The 12,321-nt window shown below is 38.9% G+C and overlaps 1 protein-coding gene across 4 annotated transcripts in view; it reads right to left on the reverse strand.

Moving 5' to 3' along the window:
* LOC6525597 (mucin-5AC) overlaps nt 1-12,321 on the reverse strand; it is a 39,233-nt gene that overhangs the window by 19,320 nt on the left and 7,592 nt on the right. For 2 of the 4 annotated variants that reach the window (XM_039373359.1, XM_015190896.2), the window contains exons 2-3: nt 7,375-7,436; nt 752-1,159 (exon numbers count right to left, since the gene is read on the reverse strand). In XM_039373359.1, the coding sequence (XP_039229293.1) occupies nt 752-790 (39 nt within the window). In that variant the 5' untranslated portion in view covers nt 791-1,159; nt 7,375-7,436. The remainder of the gene's footprint in view (nt 1-751; nt 1,160-7,374; nt 7,437-12,321) is intronic. The other 2 variants (XM_015190895.2, XM_002101396.3) reach the window with 2 other exon arrangements.

Here is a 12,321-nt window from a genome sequence, read left to right on the forward strand (position 1 = left end):
GGTTTTCACACCGCGAAAATAAATTCCTCTTTACTGAATAAGTTTGTCCAAAGAATAGTAACTTATCATAATGGAACCACATGAACTTTAGATCTTAATTTAATTCTTTACAAAATATATACTTCTTAGCTAGTCACTTTGATTTTCCCCAGTGCATCTACTTTTTCTTGCAGTGTCGTTGTTAATTGAGCTGAGCTGAGCTACACCCACCGTTAAGTTGGGACGCAACATGATCGACTAATTCCAATCCACATACATGTATATATCTATCTATCTATCTATCTATCTATCCAGCTAGGTAGACAGTAGAATCGCATGGGGGACAACCAGTGAGATACAATCTAAGCAGGAAACTTATGAGTGCAGAAAAAAATGGGTGAAAAATGGGATTGGCTGATCTATGAAAGTTGAAGTAATAAATTAATGAGATTAGGTGTTTGCGGCAATACGTATCATTTGTTACCAACTGCCAATAATGAAGTCATAAACATTGTGATCACTTGTGCATTCATATTAATTAGCTGATTAAGGTATTTTATTTTACTACGCCATTTAAATTAATAGACAAAACACCTATGTTCGAATTCTAACTTGGAGTTTTCAGTTTAAACTAACCCATTAACCACCTTGATAAACAAAGGTTAATGCATTTCCGTTTCCGCAGGCCAAGTGTTTTTACTTCCAACTTTGATTTCCTTTTGGAAACTTGGCGTTTTTCAATTCGCCGGTAAAATTGGTTTGTGCAACTCACCTTTGGGTCTTGAGATATCACAGAATGGTTTTTGTGCATAAGAAAACGGCGACACTTGCTGTTGTTTTTTTCGTCTTTAGTTTTTTTTTTTTTGTTTTTCACTCGGCTTGTTCCTATAGTTGTCGTTCTAGAATGTTATTATTTTGCGTTTCTGGGGTTTCTTGTTTTTGGTGTGAACCAAAAGATTTCCAGCAATTTTCTGGCTATTTTCGCGCTTGGCCTTTGTGCTTTTTGCTCCACTTGAATCTGGTAGAGCCGGGAGTTATTTACGCTACTTTTTTATGATTTTCGCAAATTACTTTTCGTTGGGCAACTTTTGGTGTTGTTTATAGTTGTTGTCGTTGCTGCTGGACACATTTCCGTTGGCAGCAACAACATGACGCAGCGTTCTGGCCGCCAATCAACGAACTGCAAGAGGTTAAGGAAATTATTATTATTTTTGAGTTCAAACCAGATATAGATGTAAAACTTAGTTGATAAACGCAATTGGATGTAGCCGAACAATGACAGAAATGTCAAGTGATTCGGGTTTACAAAAACGGGGATATTCATACTTAAGAAGGGAAGTAGGGATATATGAAACTGGTATCGCATGATATGTAAGTACAATAAAGTACTGTAACACTTTGTTGATAAAACCAATTACTTGTAATACCAGATGGCCACAAAATTCAATCAATTCAAGCCGCTGAAAGTGAAGCTGATTTACAGATCTTTGTTACTTAATACCCAGAACAAGAATGGTAATGAAACCGCTGGCAGCACAAAAACGCAATCCAAAGCGTAATTACGATTTTAATTAGGGGATTTATAAGCGGAGGCAGCTCAGTTCTACGACTTCCACTATTTCCACTATTTCCACAGGCGAAAGGCGGAAGTCCATAGTTTTGCCAACGATTTTTGTTCGGCTTTTCTGTTTTGGTGTGGATGCAACACCTGGCGAGACTGTCACCATCCATGCGGATGAGTGTCCATCTGCCTTCCGTTGCACGTTGCACGTAATTGCCGCATTAAGAAGAGAAATGATAAATAAGCAAGCATATTTTCCACACTCGTTTTTGTGCAGTACATCAAAATCACATTAGGCCAACTGTGTGAGCAACTGTGAGCCGACTGACCCATTTATCGAGTGCTGACCGTCGTCTCACCCAGTTGACTGTGATGTGTTAATTAGTCAAATGTTGGCCAACACTCTTGGCCCGACTTGGCCATGTTTGACTTGGCTTTCAAGTGTACTTAGCTTTTTCCGAGCGGCGGCGGTGGCACTTTGAAGCACCTTTGTTGAGTTGCTTAAACAGATTACTCGTTGGATTTGTCAATGAATATTTTAAATGCGCTCGCTGAAGAGTTGAAACTTTCTGAATAAATCAAACAAGGATCTATAAATGCTTCCTTTACCCATGAAATGTATGGCAGAAGTTAAAACATCGCTCCTTTTGGTTATTTTATTAAATTAAATTAAAAATTCCGAACAAGCCTCAAAAATCCACTTTCCTGCGTTAACCAACTCGTAGCCATTGCGTTCATATCTACTCCTCGTAAATGGGCAATCAATCTCACGTAATGTTCCTCCCTTTTGCTTTGCCTCATTTCCTCTGCATTATTTTTCAGTTTATTAAGATTTTGCAATATTATTTCTGGCATCTGCCACACTCAGTGCATACGAGTATATCGTTTTGCTGCTTTTCCTGCGTGCAGTGCTTTTGTATGCCAGGCACAAAAATGCCAGGCAACGAGAAGAAGGCGAAATGAAGTCGGCAAAAATGATTTAATAAGGCAACAGAAACCCACTGGCAACCGGATATCGGAGTCGAAGTTGAAGTTGAAACTGAGTAAATGTTTTGCAATTTCCCTAAGATTTCCATGAATCGGCTGCTCTCCGTATTTGTATCTGTATCTGTAACTGTAACTGCTGAGATATATGTATGTATGTATGTGGCATGTTGCAATTGAACATGTGCGTGTGCCACATGATCGGCGGTTCCTCAATTAAACAGCACTTGCATATACAATTTTATTTGTTTTTACCATCCATCGTTAGGCTCCCGAAAATTAAGTGCAGCCAAAGCCGATTAATGGCTAAGCGTTTGAATGCCCCCAACTCATGGTGTTGATCATCATGAGAGCAGCAAGTGGACGCCAAACCAAAATACACAGAAAGAAATATAAAAGCATTATATAATATATACTTATATGTTCCCATTTCTTACTTAATTAATTTATTTTGAATATAATCAATCACCCTTTAAAATCGAAATCAAACAGATTTATCAATTGCATTTATAAAAGTATACAATAAATGTAACAATTCATCTTGAATTAAGTAAAAAGCATACAGAATGTGTAAACAAATTTAAATAATTTATTTTCATTAAATTACACATTGAAACATTTTAAAAAGCCATTCACTTTTGATTAGATTATTTAGTTTAGATTATTTTCAGTGCAGCAAACAGCGATCGCCGGACGAAAAGCACTTGATTTACGAGTTCCGTTCGCAGAAGCTGCAACTTCGTGGAAGCTGCACTCATGGATGCCACTTGACTCATTTGCCGCACTCATCACCTCGCCAAATTCATTCATTACGGGACAGCCGCTCTGCTGCGCTGCCGCCAATAATTGTTATTTTATTGTTTAATCGCCGACAACGATGCTGTTTGCTTTGATTTTCGCCGTCGATTTGCCCCATGAATAATAGAGTTGTTTTTTTTTTTTTTTGGTTTTTTATGGTTTTCTTTGAGCTGTGAACGGAAGGCATTACGACTGGGGATTCGAACATGATTCGACAGCAGATTCGTTTGTCTGGCTGAGTACTAACCTCCATCCTCTCGCTACCCGCTACTTAATATCCGATAGAGATCGATTTGATCTCGTTTTTATGGCGATTGATTGTTACAAGGTTTTCGTTTGCCACACGCTCTCTTTCAAGGTTAATGTGGGTGGCTTGGAAAACGGAAAAGTGTCTGCTGCCATTGGAAAATGTACCATTGCCAATATGATTTCTAGTAATATTCACTAACTGAATGTATTTAATCTCTGTACATCCCAAGTGCTTTCCCCCTTTTTTCCCACAGTTTACTAATTACAATTGGTATAAGTAGTCTATTTACCCAGACTCATATTATGGTGTATCCACGTCAATTAATGAGCACTTTCCTCTCAGTTCCCATTGCAGAAGACGGGCAAAAGACCGAAATTAGAATAAAACCCCGATCATTATGCAAATGCGCGTAATGAGCGACATCACATCTCGCTTTTGTGGGTCGGCAATTGCGGCGCGCTTTTACTAATTCGGTTTAATTGAGGTGTTGCGGCGTTAATGAACCGTGCCAGGTGCACAGTGGGCCAATAGCATTAGTTTCAGCTGCCTGTTTTTTTTTTCTTTTTGGCTTTTGTTTCACCATCCATCGAGTGAAAGAAGGGCAAAAGTCAAGACACTAAAAAAAACAAACGGCAGACAAAGAGGCAACTTTCCCGCTGTCAACAATGGGCAGTCGACTGTCAGGTGGGCGTGGCACCCGAGCTGTTCACATGTGTCTGTTTTCGAGTGTCTACTGTCTACAGTCTGCAGTTTGTAGTCCAGCGCTAATGACAATGACGGGGCGGGCAAAAGTGGAGTGCCGCCAGAGAAATACTTGGATTTGAATTCGCACAGCACTGTGAAAGCTGCGAAAAGCGAGTGACTTTGGCCCTAGAATCATGTTATTATTATTATATGCACATGCAAGGGGCCTTTGGATATCTAGAAAGTGGCGGAAAGTTTGCAGTTTTGTACGAAAGTGTAGGAAAGTTTATGGCTATGGTTTTGGATGACTAATAGGAAACTGGGAAAGCAAACCAAGTACTTAGTTCGAATATTTTTTTAAAGAAGAGAAACTCTTTATAATTTAAAAGTAATTTGAAAGAAGAGAAACTCTTTATAATTTAAAAGTAATTTGACGCCTGTAACTTTGACTTTATTTTGCTCCGAGTTCTTTGCCTAAGTCTTTTGATTTGCTTATATTCCTTCAAGGGTAATCAATGTTATTTCGGTCCATTCTACGGCTAGAATTTTGTGCTGATTCAGCGGCGGCTCAAAGCAACCTGACACCCTTCTAAAATTGTGAAAGGAACCCATGACAGATCATTAAATCTGCAGAAAATGTTGTTATATTTTTTTTATTTTGTTTGTTGTCTTGGCCAAATCAACCCACACAAACACACACACACGAACACGGGCGCGTAACACGATTAAGTATTAAATAAGCTAACGCACTAACGGGCTGCGACATGATCATTATGCAGATTTATGACTTCAACACTTGCAACTGATAGTGAGGCCAGACCCCCCACCCCCCATCTGAAGCCCCCTTTGCACCCACGCCCCTGGCCATTATGTTGTTAACAAAGTTGTTTGTTTATGAGGCGCTTGGCTTGAATTATGGCTGCAAATTAACAACAATTTAGCATCTCAGCTCAGACTTGTCGCCAGCTTCCACAGCCATTAGCAACGACACTTGCCCGGATCGTATCGTATCGTATCGGATAAGTACCGGGTCCTACATATGTGTATACTACGTATGTATATAGACATTTAGCGATCGAAGCCCATATGTTGGGCCCATATCTATGTAGGCCCCAAGTGGGCGTTTCGAATTGGCTTTAATTAATCAGTTTGTCATAGTACTCAGCTCTAATTAAATTCAATTTTAAGAATCGATCACTCGGTCCGTCAGGTTGAAAAATGGCTATTAAACAATTGCGAAATCTCGTCTGGTCTAAACGCTCTAATTGGTTTTACCTTACTTTACTTCTAAGATTTTTTCCACCATTTTTGTTTTTAGTGCCTTTTAATGTCCCCGATAACGGTTTAATTGCCAAACGTTAACAAGGAGTCCACTGGAAACTCTGAAATTGTTGCATGCAACCTAGTACTTTTTTTCATTTTTTCAGTTCGCTCCCCCGTGCCACGCCCCCTCGATAAGACGGGGGAGGGGTAGTGGTGCGTTGCGATCTGTCGGTCAGCAAAATGTTTGTTTAAACTGCGCTTTGGCAGCCAACGAAATGGAAACACCAAAGGTTACAGTGGTGCAAGGCAGTTTAAAATGCTCAAAATGCTTAATAGTTTCCATTACTATTTAATAGCATTTAAATTGAGATGTGATATAAAATGGTATACAATAAATAGAGACTTAGTTATGCATAAGTATGCAAAAGCACACAAATAGTTAACAAATTTGTAATATTTCTTATTTAAGTTTGTATGATTCTAACTTGTTAAATATATAAATAATAAATACTAAACATAATTTTTAAAAAATCCACAAATAGTGTGACAATTTGTTCGATTATTTTCCTTAGCATGCCAGATAGCATATGTGTGTGTCGAATGTAATTAACTGGCTGGAAATATGATCGGGCCAAGAACCAAACCAGACAAACACCCCTTCCCCCTGCCCCTTCCCCCTTAGCTACCCCCTTTGCCACGCCCCCTTGACCCGGTGGCTTTCTGCTTTGCATTTGTCGCCTGTCGCTCGTCTGGTTTATTGCACTTTTGGCAGCTAATATTTATTAACCATAATTATCGGTTGCCGCCGGCCGTTCTAACTGTACGCGATCTTTTGGGCACGGCTTCCGGGCCAGACCAACTCTTAACGCTTAATTGCCAACAAAAGCAGCAAAAAGTGGCAAAAGCAGCAAAAGTGGCAAAAGCAGCCACCGCAGCAGCAGCAACATCATGCAAATTACTTGACTCGACTATGAATCTAAATCGAGTGGGCTGGCTAAATTCAATTCGAATTGATAGATGGGCCGAGGTGAGGACAGGCCAGTATTGTGGCCACAAAAAAGCGCCAACTCATCTTTCACCACAAATCCATTTTCCCAAAAAGTGGAAAAGCGGCACGGAAATTATGAGGCGCTTTTCTTTTTGGCATTGAATGGAAATGGAAATGGAAATGCGAAGGTAGCCAAAGTGAATGTCTGCTGTTGATGTTGCCACTTGCCACCGTTGGTGTTGCTTTTTGCCAGTTGCTTGTTGCCAGTTGCCAGTTGCCAGTTGGTATTTGATGTTGCTACTGTTGCAGGTGGGCCAGCGAAATCTTTTTTTGGCCGGAAGCATCGACAAATTTGCACTAAATGGCGCCACGGCACGCGCATCATCATCATCAACATAATCATCGTCTTTTTGACCAAGCAACAGATTATGCTGATGGTTTTATTATTTAATTTTTTTTTTTCTTTGCAATTGCTCGCGCTTCGTGATTTAATTTTTTTTCAGCTAGCTTGAGGGTTTTTTTTCGTTGTTGCTTAAATTAAAAGGCGCTCGGTCGGATGTAGTTGGTTGTGTAAAAAGTAAGTACGAAATTGATAGATAAACCGATTTAATGGGCAGATAATAAACGAGTATTAAAATGCCCAAAAATTACATTTGTGTATATCGGCGAATAGATGAGCGTTAAAGAGGTAAACAGTATGGCAAAGTGTGTTTGACTACAATAAATATTTGAGCAATAAAAGAGTTTCTATGAAACATTGTAATAAAAAACTTATAGCGATTAAATTAAAATCTGCACAAACATGCTTATAATTTCACTCAAAATTCAATTTCAATTTTATTACAAAAAAAGCAATTAACCACTTACTTAAAAACACTTCATGAGTATTCCACTCACGCCAAAAACATTTGTACGATTGGCAGAGATTTCTAAAAAGATAATAAAATACAAAAATATGTTTAACAAGAATATTATTTCACTTTATTCATGAATTATATATTATTAATTCCCAGTTAAATTTCCCAATGCAGTTTTTTCATTTCGCAGTCAGAATTTCTCAGCGGAAAAATTCGAATGGGGAAAAAACGAAAGACTTAGGACACAAACTTGCCAGTTATTTAAGCTTACGCGCAATTGAAATGACAAATGCCACAATGCATATGTCTAGATGACGCAAGTGGCTACAGACTTAACCACTTGGTCTGGTTTTTTATATTTTTTTTTTTATTTGTTGTTGCTAGTCCCTCTATAATTTGCTTGGTATGCGTGCGCGTTCGATGCATTTTTCCTTTATTTCTCTGCGCGGTGGCACGATAATTTTCATTTCATTTCATTTCATTTTTTTTTTTTTTTTTGCACCGCCGCCGTTTGTTGCCTGCCAATAAAAGTCTTTGTCAACGGTTTTGTTGTTGTAATCAAGTCACACGCATGCGCAACGAAGTCAGCTATTTCAGCTATTTTCTGCGGCCTGCGCTCTTCATTTGCATTTAATTCCAGCGAAAGAAATAAAACATATATCTAGCCATTTGCCCCATCCCTCTGGCCATCCGTTTGATAATTAAATCGCTTTTAATTGCCCTCAACCGTAATAAAAACAATGTGTGGCAATTGTGAGAACCCGCAGAAGCCATTGACATATGGCATCGACATCGCCATCGCCATCGCCATCGGAATCGGAATACGGAATACGGAATATGGCAACGATTGCAAAACATATTGCCAACCATTTGTCCAACCAGATATTGTTCGGGCTGAGTTATTTGCCTTTGCCGTGCCACAAGACAAACGATATGCATTCATTGCTTATGACAGCAATTAATGCATATTCCAAAGGCCCTTGAATCGAATGGCAGATCGCAAAAGAGGGATGGTCGATGAGTTTTCGCTCAGAGAATAAATGATTTATGCATTTTTCCGTTCGCAGAGTCAATGATTTTTTGGAGATTTTATTTAAATTATGTTGTAGCCATCTTAGTAGCATCATGTCAATAGTATTTCTCAAAGTTACAATTATAAAAACGAATTTAAAAGCACATTTTAAATTTGTAACAATCACATACATACAGTAATTTTCTATCTGCAGATTTCCTAGCATTAGCAACACGAAATAAATTCCCAAGGAAATTGTGTCTTTCCAACCAAAACTAAAATGACTTGGAAATTTTCATTGTCAACCGCGCTAAGCGGCTACTTATCGCATTTAATTGTGATTATAATTCGTCTGTTTATGGCGGGGACCACAGCTGCAATTAGCCGGCTGCTGATTAACAATAATTGCGATGTGAAACACTTTAAAACGCCATAAAAGAGTCTTATGAGCGGCATGCCAAAACGAAGTTTGGTGGGGTATATTTTACTGGTGTTGCAGAGATCGCAGAGAATGCCCCACATTTGGACAGACCCCCAAAAGTGGTTGAAAAATGTGTGTTCAACAGGATGCAATCAATGCCATCTGACATGAACAGCCGGCGATATTATTAAGTCGAGAATGCCGTATAATTGATGCCAATCGATTGGACAGGAAGCGCATAAATTGAATCGAAACCAAACGAAACGAATTGAAACAAATCGAATTGTCAATTGGAAATTGAGAGCATAGAACTTATGACAGCTTCATCGTAGGAAAATCAAAAATACAAAAAAATATGTTGCAAAAAACAGGGGCTGTAAAAACTGAAAAACAGATGGCGATCTGATCTTATCGCTGGACAGGCGGCCGGACAACTTGATCGATCGATGGGACCACACATCGACGGCAGCTTGTCGAACCTATCGTTATCGATTGCCAATCGGCACGATTCGGACAGTCGGACATGTGCCCAATAAATCGAACATTGACAACGGACACCACACTTGGGCGGTAGTTGGGTATAAATTATCTTTTCAGCCTCCATAATTTTTCATCATAATTTTTTGTTTTGCGCACCAAACAGTTTCCTTATTTGCTGCGCCAAATAAATTAAGATATTGCTAACATAATGGTGATCTCGTTATGGGTGGGGAAAAACAAGAAAGAAAGTAATGCAAACTGGGCAAACTACTAGTGATGAATGTCTGCAGATAAACTCAGCGAAGTATTAAGTGAAAGATATTTTGTTATAGCCGAAATATGACTGCAAATAAAGCTTAATTGTGGATGAAATGATAATGGTGTGTGCCTAATGATGGAACTTAGTTTTAACGGACTTTAATTAATTTTTCTCAAATGTCTTAAGAGATTATAAAGCAATCTAAATCCTGGCGTGCTTTTACTTAGCTTTTGCTTTACCTTTCCTTTTTTCTTTTAATTATTATGTTTTGCTAGCCATTTAAACCATAGATGGAATAGCCTTAGAACTGCATTTTAATTGAAGTTTTCAGCACTCCTTGGCATACCAGAGCTACTGATTAATTGCCTTGATCTGTGGACTCCTCGATGCCGTGATTCACTTCGCAGAACGATCTGGGTGCCTGTTCCAGATATTTGCATTTTACAGATCGCCTGACAACGGGGAGCATTCGCTGATCTGCACTCGAATATACACATATATATAGCATATAAGTCGTCGATCGCACATGAATATTTGCTCATGGTAACCTTGGATGCGTGGCCCAAACCCGTTATGACCGGACGGGCATTATCTTTGCATTGGGTGCGCATTTTCCGAGTCTTGCCTGCGGGGCATAATTGGGTTTTAATTGATACCAAAACGAAAAGCGAATGAAAAACCCCACAAAAGGCGTCTGAACTCGAATCAAATCAAATCAGAGGCATGCAAAAAAAAAAAAAAATCGAAAGTCTGAGGTCTGCATGCAAATTCTAGTAAAAGGGAAGTGATTAATTTTGACGTTGCGGAGGCTTGGCTTAGTTTTCAATTTTTACAATTTTTTTTAAGCCACATATCACATATCGAGTCATATCGAATTACCGAACGGCCTTAACAACACAATTAAGACACGTTTACAATTTCGGATTTGGATTTGTATTTGGGTTTTTATTACCATTTTTCCCGCAGCCAATTCAATTGGCCTAATGAGTGCAACGAATTTGACAGCATGGATATCTATGGATATATATGCTCATATATAGCAACCCATTCGGATTTGTCGATGCAGCTAATCCGCGGCCACTGATTGTTCAGTCCAAAATAAAAAAAAGTAAAAAAAAATATATGTGAAAGGGCCGTCGTCGAGTTGTCAACGCGATTCGAATACACAAATATAGCCGCGCCGATAGGCGATATGCAGATCGACGCTTATATAGCCACGGACTACAAATCATTGAGTCACGCCTATGAAATTTACATAAATATGAGCATTGAAAATAAAAGAAGGAAAAACGTTTAAATGAGCCACACACACATCACGACAAATACTGAATGTGTAATGCTCTTTTCAAGAAGAGTTACAACCAAGTCAAATAGATCATAAGCCCAATTGAAAAGTATTATAACAGCTAATAAAATGTAAGACGTCAACTATCCTGCCAACATGTTTCTAACAAAATACATAGCATATTCAATGAACACAAATTTAGTTAGGGTATGCAAAATGCAATTCATCAGCTGGCAATAAGCATAAAGCCATAAAACCATCGACTGACTTAATGGAGTCGTTTGAGCGACAAAATTGTGCAGCTGAAAAAAAAGCAAAAATCAAAAGCCCCCTTCTCCGCCCCTTGATTGAGCCACGCCCCTGGGATTTTTCCATGGGGCAGGGTGGATAAGAAAATTCGCAAGAAAAAATAAAAGAAGCCGGGCCGGAGGCAGAAAAAAAAATGCTAAAGTTCGTTTCTTAAGTCATTCGTTTGGCCGTTTGGCGGCGCTAAAGATTGCGCAAAAAAATTGGGGAATAAAAAACGAAACAACTCCCGAAATCCCAGAAATCCAACATCGTGCAACAACTTAAGCAAAAAATAAAAAAAAATAATAAAGCCAGTAAATCATATGACCAGCGGGTTTTGGATAATTGTTTGGTTATCTCAAATATGTTTCTTGGTTTTCCTTTGTCTCGATTACTGCTCCAATTTAAAATATCGCACAGCAACCAATCCCAAAATCAAATCAAATCAAATCAAAAATTGCCAAATGTTGCTGCAGTAATTATTGTTTGCAGGCAATATCGATGTGTGGGCGTGGCAGACGGCTATGCCTTAGAATGCGGTAGAGAAAGCAATAATACAATTACCAAACGAAATAATAACAACAACAACAACAGGCAGCAGAAAATAAACAAAATACCAAGTTGGGCAAAGTAAAGCAAACAAATTGGTGCCAAGGTTGCCGCGGGACAAACAAATAGAGTCCAAAGCCATAATTAGATCAAAAGTCATAATTTTTCTGTATTTTTTTTTAAGTTTCCTTTTCGTAGCCGCTGCTCGTTGCTGTAACAACAAACAAACAACAAACTACAAACCAACAAACAACAAACCACAAAAGGTACACAACAACAACAAGCAGTACGCTAAGCAATAAAGAAGCAAAGCCAAAGCCTCGACCAATAAAAAAAACAAAAATCACTTTAATTTGAGCGCATTTCATTTTGTCAAGTCGTTGCTCTGGCTTTTATCGAAAGAAACCCGAAAATAACACAGCACCACCAACTATGGAGCACGTTTTGTAGGGCGGTCAGAAAACCGAGAAAAAAAAGAAGGAAAACTTCGTAGCCAATTTAAATGTCATTGCGCCATTTTGATCCCCTACCACCCCCCCCCCCCCCAGCCCACCAAACCTTTTTCCTGGCCTGGCCAGCTTTTAATTCGAAATTGAAAACCGTAAAGTACAAGCCTTATCAATGGATTATCTACAAGAGCGGCACAGCATCGCGAAAATCAAT

This window comes from Drosophila yakuba, chromosome X (assembly GCF_016746365.2).
Source record: "Drosophila yakuba strain Tai18E2 chromosome X, Prin_Dyak_Tai18E2_2.1, whole genome shotgun sequence".
NCBI classification, from domain to species: domain Eukaryota; kingdom Metazoa; phylum Arthropoda; class Insecta; order Diptera; family Drosophilidae; genus Drosophila; species Drosophila yakuba.